Here is an 18521-nt window from a genome sequence, read left to right as displayed (position 1 = left end):
TGTCTTTGGTCTGCAAAGCGAGTGCCTGCCAGGGTGTGAAGGTGATGCCGGCTGAGAGAGAGACATGAGGTGAATGCGATTAATTCCCAACAGGTCACCTCTGGAAACTATTAGGCTCCCGCTGCCCGCAGATATTGCTCTACAAGCCAACAACGAGGCAAGATTTCAAGGTGATGGCATAGCAGCATGAGTGATGCACGGGCTGGTAACGTATGCTAGAACAGAACACTGTTTTCTTCCAGGCACTGTCCTTAAATGCCTGTTCCCGAAACACCAGGAGTTTTATCTGTTACCTGCAGCCGTGGCTCCAAAGCACACAGAGAGTGTGAACACCAGCGCAGTCGCAGCTGCTGGCAGGCACTGCCCTCCCCCCTAGACACACTGCTCATCCTACGACATCCACAGAGGGGCCTGGGTGGACATTGCACTGAAGAAGCGGGGGCTCTGGCAAAGGGCAAGCATCCTCTGCCAAGAGCAGGGCTTCAGGCACACTTACTGCTGATAGGAACAGGAGCAGAGTGATTTCTGTCATTTCTTTTTCTATCATCAATGCTATCGGGTTAGACTTCTTGGATGTTCTTGTTTCCATCAAGAAGGCAGAAAGTCTGATTTGGTTCTCTGTGTTTATAACTGCTCTTTTGTTATTGAAGTAGAAGGTGACATAAAGGGAACCCCAAAGGCCTGACGTAGGAAACTATGGTTTCCACTTCTCCTTAACCTCCTTGCTACAGCTCTCACTTTCAGCCCCATTCAGCCACCTGACGTGTGCTTTTCTGAGTCACTCCGATGTAATTCCTTCCCCATTAACATCAGGTGGACCCTGGGCATGCAGGATTTAAATTTGGTTATTCAAATGACAGCAACCTGATTAAGCCTTTCATATCCCTGTTGTCATTAAACCTCATGCCCTTCCATCAGTTTAACGTTGGAGGGTTTATCCATAGCCTTTGACTTCATGGAGCCCAAGTTCTCCAGTGCTTGGTGCCTGCTGGCTAAGCCCTTTCAGTGTCATCTGACCTTCTCTAAGGGACTGTTTTAGGCTAGATGATTCATTTTGTGCTCTTTCTCCAAGGGTTTGAGAGTCATGACTGGTTTTGTCTTGGTCCATTTATAGCTCCTTTATATCTGCAAAGATTTAAGGGTAGACGTTATTATGCGGACTGAGGTACTATCTGTGAAGCTCAGCAGCTCTCTGTCCTTCCTTCCTCCTCTGAATGTGTATGAAGTTATATAAAACATCTTTGTTCTGTCTCTGAGATTAGTCTCATTTCATAGTGCTTGGCGCCCTCTGAGCCTTGCATTGATTTGAATCCAAATGCCACAGTCACAGTCACATGAAACCATGCCTTTTCTTATACCTTCCATTACTTTGGCTCAATGCAGAGCATGGACTTTTGCCCGGTGGCTTGCAGCCTGGCAGGGTTTGCACATGCTCCTGCACACACCTCTGCTAACTGGGGACATGTTATATTGCTCTAACAACAGCTGAGACCAGATGAAATTGAGCCCATCTTGAGGCTGGTTTTTTAGGGGCTTTTCCTTCAGCTTCCAGCAATATGGTAATACAGGCATTCACTGGCGTTTCCAGGGTTTGCTGCAGAGGGGCTGGAGCATCCTTCTCTCCCTCATTTCCAGAGGCAGAAGAGAGGCGGAGGGAGGGGAGGTGAGAGAGGTCATGCAGGGCTTTATGGTTTGTGCAGGGACTGCAAGCCAGGCCTGAGGGCTTGACTGCCCTACAAAATGCTGTGGACAGGCTGGTGAAAAGTGCAACGAGAAGAAGGGTACTGAAAATCAAGGGGAGGGGTTTTAAGAAGTGCCCTTTGAAAAGCCTGTCCTGAGCTGATTAAAGAATAAAAAAATGTATCTTGGAGGGATTGCAGGATATCAACCCTCATTCGCAGGAGGACCCTAAAATGCCAGTGAATGTCCCTCACCGCTTTGCACAGTGCTGAGAAACCAGGGGCCACGGCCTGGCTGCTCCCCCTGTGCTGTGTAGGAGCAAAAGGCCCTTGTCCTACAGGGGCGTCCACCCCACGGGTGGTTTTAGAACTAACCTCTGCTGACACCACCCCGTGATTTGCCATCACTGCCACGCCTGGCGATGAAACACCACCAGGCAGGTTGCAGGGCCGAGGGGAGGCGCGTGCTGACCTGTCACCCTGAGGTGGGGTGACCTCCCGGGGCAGCTCCCCCACCGCAGCCCACCTGGCCCAGGTTACCCTGACGCTTGTGGCACCCCAGGGCTGGGAGGCAGCTCCGCTCTGCCCGTTCCCCTTCTGCCCAGTATCACCCCATGCTCTACCCCGATTTTGTACGCCCAGAAAGAAATAGGAAGCGCATCTTGTGTGCTTTGGTAGGTAATGACAACATTAGCTGTGGTGGCAGCTGAAATATTGCAATTAGACAGAAATCTAAGTGCTTTACTCAAACAAACAGGCACGGCTTTCCGAGCTGTTGTCCCAGGCTTTTCTGAGAGCTAAGCATACACCGCTGAATTAATTAATTGCTTTGGAGGAGGGGCCGTTTTACAAACAAAAGAGGGCTTTTAAGATTAATCTTATGGGGTTAGGCTGTGAAACACCAAGTGGCAGTGTGGGAAAAGAGCCAAGCTGTGGCATGTCTTCAACCCCCTGAGTCAGAGGCAATCTCTATGGCAGCTCAGCTTTTCCTGGGAGAATAGCTGTAAGAGCACCCACTGATTTTTTTTTTTTTTTTGAAGTTGTGGTTTTCAGAGGGTTTCATCAGTGTGCGTTTCAGCGCCCCGATTGGGAGTCAATCTTAATTCTTTTCTCACTACGAACACCCTGGACTGAATTTGCTGCTCCTCAGCTTTATCCCTTAAGCAGTAAGCTAAAATGTTATTTCATGTTTTTACAATTAACACTGAATAGGTGGAAAAATAAGGCAAAGTAAACGTAAAAAGAACCCAAATCTGCAGCAAACATTTAAGCCTTTTTTAAAAAATCAGCCAGTAAAAGCAAAAGAGCAGGAAATTCTGATCTGTGAAAAGACTGATTTTTGCCACTTACTGAAAGCTCAGAAACTTCAATTACAAGCTCTTTTTTTTGTTTTTCCTTGTAAAAAAACACCGCTGGATATAAATTTAGCTCTTCCCTCCTCTTGCTTCAGAACCCTTGGTTTCACAAGGCGCGGTAAGGTAACATTTCCAGATGCTGGCGGGCGCTCGGCAGCACGGCTGGGAGCGGCGATGCAGAGGCGCTCCGCACGGAGGCAGCTTCGGCTCAGGAGAGAGAGATCCACAGCAATCCCTGCGGTTCTGCAGCTGCCTGGATCAGTGCAAACTTCACACCTGTGAATAGTCGCACACGGGCTGGGAAGTCAGCTCCCACTTCCACGTGGAGTGGAAGGAGGTGCTGGGTCTACACCGCAGGCCGGAGGGGAGAGACCCTGCGGGGCTGTAGCAAGCCGGCGGCCTTAACAGAATGCATGGCTCAGTCTGCCCCTCTGCTTTCTGCCTTTCTGTCTTTCTACTGGGAGCTGAAAGCGGGAGCGAGTCCAACGAATTTGCCGTTGTCAGTTGTGCACCCCTCAAATTAAAGTGAGTCTGAAAGGCACGCCCTCGTCCCAGATCACAAAAGGCATCTGTCCTTTTTTATGCCATAGATTATTGGTGCTGGTGGCCCCAGAGAGACGGGGCTTTGCCCCTGTAGCTGGCTGGCTGTGCAGCAGCTGCCTTTCGGTGGCCGCCACTCCAGACAATGGAAGAGTCCTGTAACCGCCACTGCATAAACCATATAGGATTAAAACCACTCCTTGAGTGAGGCAGGAGACCACCATGGATAGTATTCTCGGAGGAGCACGGAATAGCAGCCAAAATAGCGGAGTCCTGCTGCTTGCAACGATTTGACCACCCAGGGCAAGAAGCAGTGGGCAGAAGAATGGGAGGAAGGGTGGGGATGGCTGGGGAAAAGATGAAGGGGAACCTGAGTTTGCATAGGGAATAGGAATATCCCAATTTCCAAACATCTTCCTATGGCTCTGCTTTTAGTTTCACTGTGTAGAAGAAAACACTGTCATGCTTGCTGCCCTGGGGACAATTTGGCTCAGGACCAAAAGGTGCAATTAGAGTTTCAAAATCCCAGTAGTGTCAGCAAGGATTAGCCTCCCAAGGTCTCACTTGGAAGATCCCCAGGGAGTAAATCTTCACTGACCTTGTAATACTGAGAGATGTGGGATGTTTGGTGGTGGAGCCTTTTGAAGCAGAATGTTGTGGCACCTCCCAGACAGCCGTCACCTGTCTGCTTCCCTCACCCGTCTCAGGGAGCAGCTGGAAGACTTTGGTGGCTGACTAGGCTGGGAAGTGTTGGGACAGTGCAAATTCCCTCCATGATACAAAGGCATTCAGCAGTAGAATATCATAAAAAGCATATCACCTGTGATAACAAAGCCGGCTCCAGCTCGTCGAGGAAGGCATCTCACTGTCCATGCTCCTCTGCCTTGCTGCTCTCACCTGAGGATGCAGGTAGAGTGTGATCAAACAGGTAACACACTGGGGTGGGCATCAAGAAACCTGGGTGCTTGTCCTTGAGATGTTACCAACCTGCTGCATGACGGAAGGTGAGTCACGTTCCTGCTTCATGTCCGCTTTGCCTCTCTGGACAGGCTCACTCTGCCCTGGCTGCTTCGGTCTGGGATTGTCTCTCGCTCCTCACAGGCACAGCACCTGCTGCAGGAAAGGACCCAAAATCAATTGTAGATCGCCAGTATAACTGTTACACTGCAAAGTACTTTGAGATCCTCAGGGTAGGAGGTTCCCTTTGTCCACAGACACAGTATGCACACAGTCATGCCTGTGTGTGCACGTGCAGACTGTGCATGGAACGTTCTTAAACCTCTATTAAAAAATGCATCTTCCACTAGAGGACAAAAATAAAACAGGTTACAAAAACTCAAAGAGATTCGTACACTCAGGGCCTGCAAAAAGAAGCCGTAACAAACCAAATAAACTGGAACAACATGTGCTAGTGTTAATATAAGCTCATTTGGGTATTAAGTTGTTAGAGAAGCTCCACAGGTAGGGGATAATCAGCACACAGACCTCTCTCAAGGGAACTGTTCCTTGAGCAGCAGAAAGAGATGTGGAGATGGTGATGCTCCCTCCTCCATCACAGAGGGTTTGTGGCACTGCCGGTGTGGTGGCTGCTGGGGCAGCTGGCACAGCTAGGGCACCCCTCCTCCTGCAAGGAGGAAATGCCATGCCACACGTGCCCTTTTGGGGAGGCCCCAGCTACCTGAGTCAGCTTTCCGGCCACCCACTCACTAGGTGCATTTTGTCATTGTCCAGCTGGCACATCGGGTCCCTCTGCCTCAGCGCAGAGGTGGCACACATGGTCCTTGGGGTTTGTCACAGCCACGTTATCAATTTTTCCATTGCTCCTCACTCTGAGAACCCAAGGCAGGAGCAGGATAATCTCTCTCTTTCATCATCTGTACTTTGAATGCTATTATTGAAGAGCATTTTTGCAATCCTCTTTACACAAAAAAATTGGGCAAGCTTAGTACATCCCCCGTGCTCACCAGCTGCTCTCACAGAAAAGTGGTTCCAGCCAGCAAGGGCAGAGGTCAAGTATACAGAGAAAACATGGGAAAAAAATCACATGCAAACCTATTCCTTATCAAAGGTTTATTAAAACAGTTAAAAAAAAAAAGATGACTTTGCACAGCCTTTCACCACCAGAGATAGTAAAAATAAACAAATTAAACCAGGCCTAAGGCAGCTTGCCACAGTTCTCACAGAACTGGGCGAAAATTGGTTTACTAATGTATAGAAACCTGCCTGACCCGTGGCCAGGGCTGTACCCCTTCTTCCCTACTTATTTACTCTGGAAAAAGGCACTGGGTACTTTGTGTGCGGCTGCAGTGAGAACAGAGCCCAGAGGTGTGGCAGGAGAGAGAAAGACACATTTCAGACCCAAGTGCAGGGACTCTTCCACCGGTTAGCACACGTACCCTGCTTAAGAGAGAAAAACCCTGAAAAGTGGCTAACTCATATTAACTACCCACAGTTTCTGAAAATTGTTCCTATTTTCCAGGGCTTATGTTGACTTTGAAGACATAGCGGTGGGTTCCTAAATCTGTTGTGCACAGGAGCACACCCCAGGAACGCCGGGGCTGAGGGTTGGGTTTGCTGGGCGGGATGTTTCACTGGCATAGCACTACTGAAAGAGTATTTCCCGTCTGTGCTGCAGGGTCAGCCGGTGTCGGCTGGCCTCGGCTCAGACATCTCTATTTCTATCACAAGTCGAAGACAAACCCTTGGAGAGGAGCGCGAGAGCTGTTACATGGATCAAGCTAAAATTCAGACAGCCGGCTGTCAGGGGATTTCCCGTGTTAGTGATCGCGCGTGGGCCATCATTTTCTGCAGCTTCCGATGGCCGTGCCCTCTGTGATTTCATTTAATCTCTTTTTGTACCAGCTAAGACTTTGGGTCTCCGCAGCATCCCATGGCAGTGCCTGCCGCAGCTTATCTATGTGAAAGGGCCCTTCCTTTCATTTACATTTGCTGCCTGATAATTGTACTGGGAATGCACCGATTCTGGCGTCATTACAAAACAATGACTTGGGACTTTCAGTTCACCTTTGTCATATGACGTTTATATACCCCAGACCGGTGGATGCTCTTCCAAACGGAAACACCTCCATCTCCACAGGCACATTATGTCTGAGTTAGCCCTCTATTAATTCATAATCTACGTAGGTCAGACATGCCGACTCAACCTACGAAGAGTCCACGTGTAGGTCTGTGGTCAGAGGCTGTGAGCAGAGTAATTTATTACCTCTCCTACACGCCACCCACCGTAACGTTGCAAGAGACAAGAGCGTCATCACAGGAGTACGTCTGACTCCTCGGAGTTCAGATCTCAGAGCAAAATTTGGGAAGGCTGGAAAACAAACCGAACCAAATGGAATAAAATATTTACTATTGTCTCTGCACAAAGTGCTGAATTTTGTACAGCCTTTCCCAGAACGATCCAGATCAATGAAAACATTTTTTGACAGCGTGGAGATGCAATGTTCTTCAGGGAAAGAATAGCCGCCTGGCTGATCAATCGAAATTCTAGCTTGGGCAGAATCATTTTCCCATTCAAGACTGAATTACTCGCTGCCAGCTGTGGGGGTTAGTGTTGCTCTGCCAGGGTTAACGTTTCCAAAGCCTATTTAATGTTCTTTACGTGAAGTAGCGCTAGCAGCACCACCACTGAGAAATTTTCACAGGGCAGGGGAGCGCTTCCTTGTCAGCGCATCTCAACAGAGATCTCAACAGAGCGAAGGAGATGAGGAGCACGGCTGCGAGGGAACCCATAACCGCAGCATCATTGTTTTTCCACCCTTCTTTGCTCCCTCTCAGCAGCCACTGGGAATAACAAGCAGGAAAAACAGAGGCAGGTTTTGAAGAGAAATGAGGGCAGTGGAGGGAGGGAGGGAGGGCTCCGCTTATGCAAGAGCAGGTATAAAAGAGGGAGCCGAGTGCCCCCCTCGAAATCGGGAGGAGTGGGGCGAAAGGACAGCGGGGACCTCTTCGCTGAAGAGCAAGTTGGAGAGGTCTGTGTTTCTCTGTACCTTTACTGCGGCCATTGCAGGGTGAGATCCGTTAAGAAACGTGCGTGGGCCCAGGGCTTGCTTTGCACAGGGGGCGATTTAAGGAAAAGCGTCGCTTTCCCCTTCTCCAGCTCTTCGTTGCTGGAACGCTTTTCACCCAAGTTCGGCCAGACACAGTTTTTCTGGCACAGCTCTCTTTGGGGAGCCAAATCCTCAGACACCAAGGCCGAAGGGCAGGCTAGAGAATCTTCTTCCCAAAGTCAGAACTCTACCTTTAAGCACACGCTCGTTCCTAAACCCATGGCAACCCAACAGCAAAAAAAGCCGAACAAAACGGTCCGTATGTAGTAATCGAAATAATGCTTGTGCTCGCTCGCTTAAAAATGGCTCAGAAGTAAAACGTAAGACTAACTGTCGTTAAATCCTACCAGGATGAAATGCTTTCCGGGTGTAGCAGTGTATGTTCTTCGCAGTCTGAAAGCTTCTTTAGCAGAAACTGTGAGAAGATAAAAGACAAAGATCTAAGAAGTGTGCTAATGTGCAATGCATCTTAATAGGGGAATATTAATTGAGTGAGCACAAGTGACTGGCAAATTAGGAGGGGGTTGTGTCTGAGGTTTGTAGTGGGGCATGAACAGAAGCTGAAATCAAAGGTTCTCCCTCATTACTGAGGCCAGCTAAATTCCCGGTGGTCTGAAGCAGGAGAAACACTATGGTGAAAGCAGGTGATTGAACGTTTTCTGGTGAAACTTTTTTTCTGGAGAAATCTGGCTATTTTAATTCAATGATTGAGTTGGGGGTGGGGGTGGAACCAAATAAACCAGAGACTCCTGCACTCCTCAAAGACATTGACAACTTTTTGTCAACAGGAACTGAGTGCCTGGACACTAAAAGAGCCCCAAAGGTCAACTTGGCTGAAAATCCTGAGACTTTCAACTAAAAATTGAACTTCCTTTACATGACAGAAACACCAGAGCTGCCGTGCAGCTGCCTCTGGCTCCCCCTCTTCTGCGGGGCAGCATCCCCCGCAGCCAGGGGTTCCTGCCTTGGTGCTGGTGCCCATAGCAAAAGGAGAGCAGCAGGACCTGCCGCATGACTTGGTCATGGACCGCGGGGGTGCTGGAAACAGGAGATACCCAAACAACACCACCCTCCAGGTGCTAGAGCAGCACTTCTGAGTCATGCATAGAGGCATCGTGTTTTAAGGAAAAAAACCCACCATGGCTGTGGGTTATGCAATTTCCCTTTCCAGTGTTTATTGTTGGCAGTAAACACCTAATTCTGGCAGCTGTTGGATATGTTATTAGCATCACTTGTATCTTATTAGCCAAAGTCGGTAATTCTTGTTAACAAGGATACGTTTCAGAGTTTTACAGAACATAAGGTGCCCTTCACTGAAACAGCCTTGGTTTCTGCGTCTTTGCTACTGAGAGTACTAGGCTGGTGTGCTTTGTCCCTGCGTGCAGGCTCTGCGCAGGAGGAGGTAGCCGACTAGCTGTAGCTCACAAGCACGGCGTGGTTTGGCCGCCTGCACACACCGCGGGTGCCTGCTGCCTCTCTGGACCCAAATGGGTGGTGGTGCAGGAGACGCAGGTTTGGGGTTGTGCTGTCACACGTCCCACCTGCACCTCCACCAGCTTCTAGGGAATCAGCTTTCTGTCCAAGCTGAGCCCGACTGTGGGAAGGACTCTCTGGGGAAGAGCAGAAAGAAGGGAGATCGCAGCTCAAAGCCTCGCTCGTTCTCTTCGGCACTTAGCTGAACAAAATGCATTTTTAATGGAGGAACTACTTCTCCCGTTGCCTGGATCCGTGGCTGGGTGCATGCATTTTATAGCTGTCTGGAAATGGTACAAACACTCAGACACTGTTCTGTTGCCAGATGCTTCCTCGACTGAGACGCTCAGGCAGTAAGAGGACAAAACACCTGAAATATTTCAAGCTGTTTGTTCGAGCCTTGTGTGCATGATAGCATGTCATGCGGGCCTCTGCTCAGAACCGCGTTCAGACCTCACTGAGCTAAGTTAATCAGACTGTTTAAACGAAAAGCAGGGCTGCAGAGACCCAAGTTTCTCCTCCCTTTGGTGTTCCCATCATGGCACAGAGGTCGGGCTGGCAGGACTCAGGTGTCTCTGTCTCCACCTTCAGCTCCACCAGCCCCAACCGCCCAGGTGCACTGCAAACATCCCCCTCTCTCTGCTCTCTCCTTGAAGCCAACGTGCAACTGGGCACCACAGTATAAACCTCACCTGACTGTCCCTCTAAAATAAGGGCACGGATGTTAAATTAGCCCTACTCCCATTAGAGCCATAGGATTTTAATTAGTAACTACAACTGGGGCAGTGAATGAGACCCAGTCTAACCCAACTGCATCCTCCCCGGTTTGATTCACTGCTTATTTGCTTAAAGAGGAAGAGGGGGAATGCCAAACTGGAGGACCATTTCAAAAGCAGCAGGAAGATCTCCGAATTCCCCCCGCCCCTGTTGCCAAACAGGACTTGGCAAGCTGAGACTGGCAGGGATGATGTCTCAGTGGTCTGGTTCTAGCAACATAATCCATCCAGTTTGTGGATTATCCATCCTCTCCTTTTCAGCACATTTTGTTTTGAAGAGGAAAATAAGAAACCTTTCATCTTCTGGATAGGTCAAGAGGGAAAGGAAGGGTAAAAATTGAGAGTTTAATCCTTTCACTCTGCAGTAGCATACGTGTCCCTCTCACTGATGGGTACTCAAGCCGCAAGGTAGAGATTTAAGGCAATTTATCAGAGAAGAAAACAACTCTGGTCGAACTGCACAACAAATACAGGTACAAAGAAATCTGCAATTCTTTGGCACAAAACGAGCTGAGTTATTTTCAGCTCCTATAATCGGTTCTTCTGCATAGTAAAACACTTGTGCCTGTTTTAGTAAATGTGTAACTGCAGGCTAGAGTTACATGCAGACATGCTGGGCCCGGTTAAAGGTTGCATCCACCCCTGGAACTTTCTATGCAGCCGGTGTTAAGCTGTGGCCAGGTTTCATCAGGACCTCTCTGGCCTGCGCCAACTTCTCTAGTCCCCCCCGGCCTGTGATGTAAAGTAGCTTTGCGCAACGCCACTGCAGACATGTAGAAAGGGCCCTCCCGTGGAAAGGGCATAAATCCACCGGCAGTCAGGCCACACCGTTCCCAGGGGGAAGAGGTGTCGCCAGGAGCCTGCCAGAGCGGGGACGGCATCGGTGGGACGGCACACACCAGGACAGAGGCAAGTAACCACCCTTGCTGGATTTACTTCGAACGCCAAATTTTCAACCCAAGTTTTGAGATTTTGTGAAAGGCTCTGGGCTGATTTCTTTACGGAAATAAGCCACGCTGGCTTTCCACAGATGGGGCTTAGTCTGAGTGCTCCCTGCGGTGCCTGATGGCACAGCCTGACCAGGCGGCACGGAGTCATCCTCGCTGCTGCGCCAGGAAGGATTAAGAAATGCTTCAAAAGAATTGTATGATGGGGGAGAACAGGGTGGGAAGGGCAGTGCCTCTAATTTGTGGCTTTCTGTTTTCTTGAGCTGTCCCAACCTGGAAAACACAGGGAGTAAGCTAGAAACATACAGTGGCTGGGCTGACGGTGAGCGTGAAGTTGGGAAGACGCTTCCCAAGATAATTATTTCACCGGCCATAGGGAACGAGGAAGCCCTGCAGTGCTGCATGTCACCTGCTGCCAGCCAGCTGGGGAGACAAAGACATGCCAGGGAGCAGAAGGACAGCAGCACTGACTGCGGCTGCCTACACACCAATTCAGAGGATGGGGTGAGGTGGGAGTTAATGGCGAAGCAAAATCCTTGGATGAAGGCACAGGACTGGAGGTCCCACACTACACCCCTCTGGGCAGCAAAACGTTTCAGGCCTAACTTGCAGGCACCCACAAGGAAGATGCTCGGACATCTCGAGGAACCATCACAACAGCAGAAACTGCATTTCAAAACCAAGCAGGGAGATAGGAGCCTACAGTCTGGGAACGTAGATGTGCACGTTAGCAGACATCCGTGCTGAGCAAGGTATGCCCAGCTACCAGGCACCTGCGCATCTCAGGTTTTATATTTGCAAGAGAGTGGTGATACTGCAAAAACCAGAGTGTTACTAGGCACGAAACACTTGGGGAACCCTCAGTAAATATGGTTATACACCGTAAATCAGGCTGGGAAGGTGACGGGTCTTGAACAGCTGGATTTAAACCCAGACACTTCCACCCTGTGTAAATTAGTGTTGGTGGGACAGACATCGCACTGCGCCCTCTCAAAAGGCTCAGGCTACCAGAAATACAATACCTGACAGGCTGGCATGTCTCAAAAACTCTTGGAGAAAGAAGGCAGAGACCAGAGCTTGGTTACTGGCAAGGCTGTTGGCACATTGCCCATCCAATGAGTTCTGCAGAGCTTGGAAAGGGAAAAGAGGGTGAACAGAGCTACAGTAAGCAAGAAGTGACTAGCAGAATAAAAATAGAGCTCTGAATAACAGTGTTTCAGCCAATGATAAGTGTTATAGGTGCATAATTTCTGATACATTTAGATTTCAAACACACAAAGTCATACACTAGAAATCCAGGGAAGGTACAGCAGAGATAACAGTTGTAAGAAAATCAGATATAGAAAAAAAGAAAATTATAAAATATAAAACTCAGTGTTTGCACACATACATACGTACATGTGTGCGTATGCGTGCCCGTGACTTCCTCATTTCCAATATGCACCAGATCCTTTGTGCCAAAGCACCAGTGACGTTCATACCCAGTAAACGTCTCTCCTCCTCATCAGGAAAGACAAGAGCAGCAGGTGGACTTTCACCACAGGAGAAGGTAGCCTGTACGGTTGGGTAAAGCTCAGCTTACAGCTTCTGACTCTGTATTCAGATAAAGAAGGTGTTACGAAAATGGTTTCAGCGTTAGCACATTTGCCTAGAATGTGTGTTCGCCTAGAAGCTAGAACGAATGTTTGCACTGAGCTACGAAAACACGAAATGCTCTGCTCGTGCCAACTGTTACGCTGAGTGGATACACAAAGCAGGATCAATCAGGGTTTGGACCTTAAGAGACCTGGTTTCCAAACCCACTTCCTGCGTGGCAGCAGGCAGATCCCTCAGCCCGCCGGCGCGTCGGCAAGATGTAGCGTGGCAGTTGGCGGGGGTAGCTCTGACAGAGTCCCAGGACCAACACACTTGCATCATAACAATGTCCTGCCAGAACTGGCATGCTCTGTTTTGTGAGCCTAACTCGTCAACATGCACAACAGTATCGTTCCTCGTGCTGAGTTGCTAGGGTACTGCAACGGGTGACGGACTCAAATCTGTGCTTAGAATTTTTCCCCACCTGCCACCATCGAAACTGGTGGCCGTCACGGCCTGGGCTTTTCAGGGGCAGAGTCAGACCAGCCAGCACTAAATACTGAAACTCCTTCCCTGTAGCTCCAACGCAGCAGTAGCACCTCACCCTGCGAGTAAGAGAAACTCTATTTACAAGGGGCTGATCAGGCTTCTTCCCTCCCCACTTTTTCTTTCAGCAGACACCGTGGAAACCATTTTCCGACATGAACCTGGCCGCAGGCCTTCTGTGTTCGTTGGCATGCCTCACCGCAGTGACCTGCGACCGGGTCTACGTCCACCCTTTCAATTTGTTTTCTTTCAACAAGAGTACCTGTGAGGAGCTGGAAAGCCTGGTCCAGGAGGGGAAGAAAACCTTTGTTCCCACCTCGATCGAGTCTCAAACCACACCTGCCTATGAAGAGGACCCGAGCGACAAGGACAAGTCAGAAGCCCCGAGCCTGAGCGGCCAGGGGAGGCAGAAGCTGAGCTACCTGAAGGACTTTGTGTACGTCCTGGGCATGCGGTTTTACAGAAAGCTGCGGGACGTGCGGCAGGGCCAGAACACGCTCCTGTCCCCAACCAGCCTGTACGGCTCCCTGGTGTCTTTCTACCTGGGTGCCTCAAATCAGACGGCGGCCGATTTGCAGGGCTTGCTGGGTTTTGTTCCCCCCTCTGGAGACCCTGACTGTACCTCCAGGGTGGACGGACACAAAGTCCTTTCCAGCCTGAGGACAATCGAAAGCCTCATCAAGGGCAATGACCAGGAGCTGCTCTTTTCCAAGACTCTGTGCCTGTTCTCTGCCCCCGGCGTCCCTCTATCCCAGCTGTTCGTGCAGGATTTGCTCCCCTCTGCTGATGCTTTCTACGCCCGAGCTGTTGACTTCACAAACCCAAGCGAGGCAGCAAAGCAAATAAACGCCTTCGTGGAGGCCAAGAGCGAGGGCCAAAGCAAGTGCTTACTGACAGACATCGATCCCTCCGCCGACCTGCTGTTTGCAGTGGACGTCCGCCTGGCAGGTACGAGGCAGCACTGCTGGTTTTGGGGGCAGGCCGGGGGAAGGACGGGCAGCGGCTCTGCTGCCGGGAAGGAAGCGAGGTCCTTCCTGGCAAGAGGGAAAGGCTCAGGTGTGAGGCTGGGCTGCTGCGCCACGTGCGGTGCGCTGGTTCCCACTGCTGGGCTGGGGATCCTGCCGGCACTCTGCCGCGAGCCAGCAAGGGCAACAGGGAGTAGGTGGAGGGAGATGGCCTCCCAGAAATTTTCCTTGTTCAAGAAGCTACGAATGAGGCAGGGTGAGGGGAAGGTGAATAAGAGAGGGTCACACAGCGTTTCTGACTGGAAAGGAACCAAAAGGGTCCTCCATCAAAAGCGATCAGGTTTAAAGCAAGCCCAATAAATACCTTTCTGTAGAACCTGTTATTTCCACAGGGCAACTGGGGGTAACAGGTGGGAGGTACAGATTCAAGAAAGGCTAAAAAATTTATAATGGACATGATTCCTCTAGTAGCTATTAAACATGGAAGTCTAGAGACTACTTCTGGCTCAGGAAGCAACCAAACAAGCTACCAGTTACGGAAGCAGGGAGCATAAACAAAACTAGAAGTAAGGCAATCCCATAATTACCTAGGCTCGTTCCATGCTGCTGTCCCAGAAATCCCCCTCTATCACAACTGAGCCTCCTCTTCTGAGCGTAGCTGCTTTTTAACATCCTTGTGACTGAATGCAATGCCAGGGGTCGCCTGCTCTCGGAGAGCTTGCCTGCCAGCGGCCGCGTGTCAGAAAGCTTGCAGTAAGCCGTAAGTGTCTAAGCGGGCCTCCGCTGCTGAAAGTGGAGCTCCAGTGCCCATGAAATGCTTTCGTGCCTTCATCTTCCCACCCGTAAACTGGATATCAGGCTTTCTTTGCCGTTCAAGGGCGCTGTCATTAACTGATTGCAACTCCTCAGGGAGCTGTGAGCATCAGCTTTCTCTTCAGTGTAAGGTCTAGCATAGAGATGATAGTGCGAAAATAATTCTTGCGTACAGACTTGGTCATGGGCACAAGAGCAGAGTTTTCCTTTAGCAGAACAATTTTTTCCTCTTAATCTGTATTGGAAACTTGTAATTTCATTATCTTAGTAACACATGCTCAAGAGTCTGAGTCACAGGATCAGTTCTACGACATCTTCTCTCTCAGTAGGGTGCACTTGAGATGCTGTCGTCTCCACACATGGGATGGAGAAAATTAGCTCAAGAACAAAGGAATTAGATAGGCAACTCTCTTCTAACAAACACAGGAGATGACTTCAGCATTTGCTTTACTGGAGGTTGCAGAGGGGCAACCATGACCAACAATGCTGTCACGATCCATGTCTGTCCCTGTACCGCAGAAAGGAGAAAGGAAAAAGTACATTTTTTGGGTCTGAAACGCATTATATGTGCTCCTGAGATGCTACCAACAGTCATAGGATTGATAAAATTACAGATATCCATACAAAACAACAGCTAAACGTGCCAGTGGTCTCAACCGTTGTTCGCTCGCACAGAGTTTTCACATTTGTAGACTTGCTGCTGAGCAGGGACTGCGATTTCGGGTCCAATGCAGAACATCAGGTGCAAATTTTACTGACTGGCGCTTTTCTTTTTTTTAAGTTGCAAAGTAATTACAAACAAGTGAATGAAAACGGCATCGTGAGACTGCACAGTCTGAAGTGCCCTTGCCTTATTCCCTTTAAACTCTTTTGAACATACAACCCTCAACAATTTCAGTTTTAACTAGAAATTTGGTAGGATGCTTTTTACTGTTTTTTGAGGGGTTTTAAGTAAAAAGTTACAGCTTTCCTCAGAAAGTCACCCTCTCACCAAGCTTGTCAGGCTGGCATAAAGCCTGCAGTGGAGAACATTGATATCACCACCTGAAGCAGAGCGGCCCCGCGTTTCTTTGCTGCGCTCCCAAGTCAGCGCTGCAGGGTGCTCTTTACTCTCCCAGGCTACATCTTTGCTCTGCGATTGACAGCCTTGTTCACTTCCGTTATCTTCCCTATATTGTAGACACAGGTCTCCTCCCTGCCCTGATGTGGTTGCCGAAACGTTGCCCAGTCCCACAGCTTCTGTGATACACGAGATCTCGCTGTAAGAAACCATTTATCCCAATGTGTCAGCCATCACCTTCTGTATAAGGGAAGTTCATCTTCTTCCGTTTTCCTCATTTCGCATTCCAGGTGCCTGAGGCAAAAAGCAGGGTTTCTTTCGTAAATACATCTTTCCCACATCCTAAAACAACGCTGTAAGAAACAAATAGTCACATGAGGACTACTAACACCTTTTAGAGCGCTTTCAGGGGAATGCACACCTGGTTACACGCTCGAGGGCCCAGATGTCCAGACCCTCACCTAGCAGAAGGCTACAGGGAGCCGTTTCAAACACGGGGGTGCTGATTTGCCGCGGTTCACGACTGGCACAACATTAATGGACTTGGTCCCAAAGTCAATAGCAGAGCTTTGAAATTTCACAATCTTTTCCAAGACTATTTAAAACCAATTACTATCCCACCTCGATACATTTAGCTGTCTGCTCAACTCTTTTCCTTTTATTTAACTCTGTTACAGTTTTGACTTTTGCTATCCTGCGAGAACAAATTCTGCAGGTTATACAGACCCCACGGAAGTGGCTCCTTTCTGCTTGCATCCTTCACTCTTATTAAGAAAAAAGGTGAACAACTCTACTTCCTCATTCTTTGTTTTACTTACACCTCTCGTATCTCCTACCTGCTGCTGCTTTTTGGCAAAGTTACGGTAGATGAAAGTGCCTCAGTGCTCTTCTCATGCAATGTCATTTAAGAGGCAAGCATTTCTACGCAAAACCACTTACTACATATTAAATATGCTAGGGTCCAGCATTTTTCTGGATTTATTGGAGAGCAGACTCACTAATAGTACAGCTCCTACTTTCTACTAATATTAATTGCTTCAACACAAAGAGGTCCTTCCTCTACTGCATCATACACATCCGTTTTCCTAATTCCCTGATTCCACCAAATAGATGGGAGATTTCTGACCTGAGCCCTTCTCGCTGCTGGCGGTAGTTTCTTTAATGTCAGCAGGATTATCTGCCCAGCTGGGCGGCAGCAGCACCGACCTATGGCAGTGAGCAGGTAACGTGTTGAAAGGCAAAGCTGCACGGAAGCAGCGGGAGGCGAGAGCGAGGCTTCCCAAACTTGTGAACTGGGTAAGAAACCTATACTAAGGTTTAGCAAGTGTGCAATATGTCCTTTCTAACCTCCTTGGCTCAGTCAACACTGGTGCTATACTTACATTCCCCATTACTTTGGTTCATGAGATGGCCATGGGCAAGACCTCGGCCAGAGCAGAAACGCAGGAGCTTTGGCCACAGAGCGGATGGGTGGTCGCGGTCCCTGTGCCGTGAGCCCATACCAGCCTCTGCCTGGTGCTACCAGAAGGCATCGAAAGGCAGGACATGTATGTTTACAGTAGCTAAACGTGATTTTATACAGAGAGCCCTTGTCAAATGCAGAGTGCGTTGTTTTTAAACAAACATACATACCAGCTAAGGGGCAGAGAGGGGAGGAGTGAAGAAAGAAGAATCAATTTCTTCATCTCAATATGTTTTTCAGTGAATGTTAAGCAAGCCTCACGGCTCAAAGAGCCCCAAGAGTTCTGGGTGGATTCGAACACAAAGGTCTTGGTCCCCATGCTGTCAGTCACGGGGACACTGAAGTACAAAACTGATGCCAGCGGGACTTTTTCTGTGGTGGAAGTCCCTATCAGCAAGACGGTGCTGCTGGTGCTGCTACAGCCCACCAACGGCAGCGACCTGGAGCACGTGGAGTCTGAGCTGTCGCTGCAGTCCTCATCCTGGCTTCAGCAGATGTCCCCAAGGTAAGGCTGGGGCACGCGTGCCACCCCGTAGGGACGAAGGGGGCAGGGTGCTCCCCGCAGGCCTGCCTGCCGACCGGCACCGGACCCTGCCAGGGAGGGTTGAACACCGAACACCAAGACCTGAAAACCCAGGGAGCCTCACTCCGCGGGAGCTTGACTTCAGCGGGATCGGCTTTTTATCTGGGGGTATTTCAAGGAAACAACCAAGTGCATTTCCATAGCTGACAACACAGGACCCATGAAGAGGGGTGATCTGGGGTTTAACAGCTTACCTGGGGAGGTTTAGGATGACTTCCCCCTTGGGAACAGTAACATGATGCCCATCGGCTCTTGGTAGCCATCTGTCCCCACATACCAAGCATTTCTTGCCACAGTTTCCACATCCCCATTCCCCAATACTTCCCAAATGCCATGCTTCCATTCTGCAGAGCACACACCCACTTGTCTCTTTTTTTTTTCTCCAGAGAAATTAAATTAACCCTGCCAGAGTTAATAATAGAAGGCAGCTCCGATCTACAGGAACTTCTTGCAGATATGAAACTGCCGGCACTGCTGGGGAAGGGGGCAGATCTCAGCAAAATAAGCGACGCCAATCTAACAGTTGGAAAGGTACAGTATGCATCACCGGCACTCAAAAAAATCTGCCTCCTGCTCAGTTTCAGCCTCTTGAACTGTGTAAATTTACCTAGAACAAACCAGTCAGAGCCACGTGGGACACATGCCAGCCGGGGACTTGCCAGATGACTGAACGATGGTGA

General features: G+C 49.5%; 1 protein-coding gene across 1 annotated transcript in view; it reads left to right on the top strand.

Annotated features, from left to right (window-relative positions):
- Window positions 1-13113: 13113 nt before the first annotated feature.
- Window positions 13114-18521, top strand: part of AGT (angiotensinogen (serpin peptidase inhibitor, clade A, member 8)) — a 6271-nt gene continuing 863 nt past the window's right edge. The window contains exons 1-3 of the mRNA XM_010149491.1: window positions 13114-13906; window positions 17499-17763; window positions 18228-18372. Coding sequence (XP_010147793.1) covers window positions 13114-13906; window positions 17499-17763; window positions 18228-18372 — 1203 coding nt within the window. The remainder of the gene's footprint in view (window positions 13907-17498; window positions 17764-18227; window positions 18373-18521) is intronic.

Source organism: Eurypyga helias, unplaced genomic scaffold (assembly GCF_000690775.1).
Source record: "Eurypyga helias isolate BGI_N326 unplaced genomic scaffold, ASM69077v1 scaffold22013, whole genome shotgun sequence".
Taxonomy (NCBI): domain Eukaryota; kingdom Metazoa; phylum Chordata; class Aves; order Eurypygiformes; family Eurypygidae; genus Eurypyga; species Eurypyga helias.
This window is presented reverse-complemented; position numbering and strand designations above follow the sequence as displayed.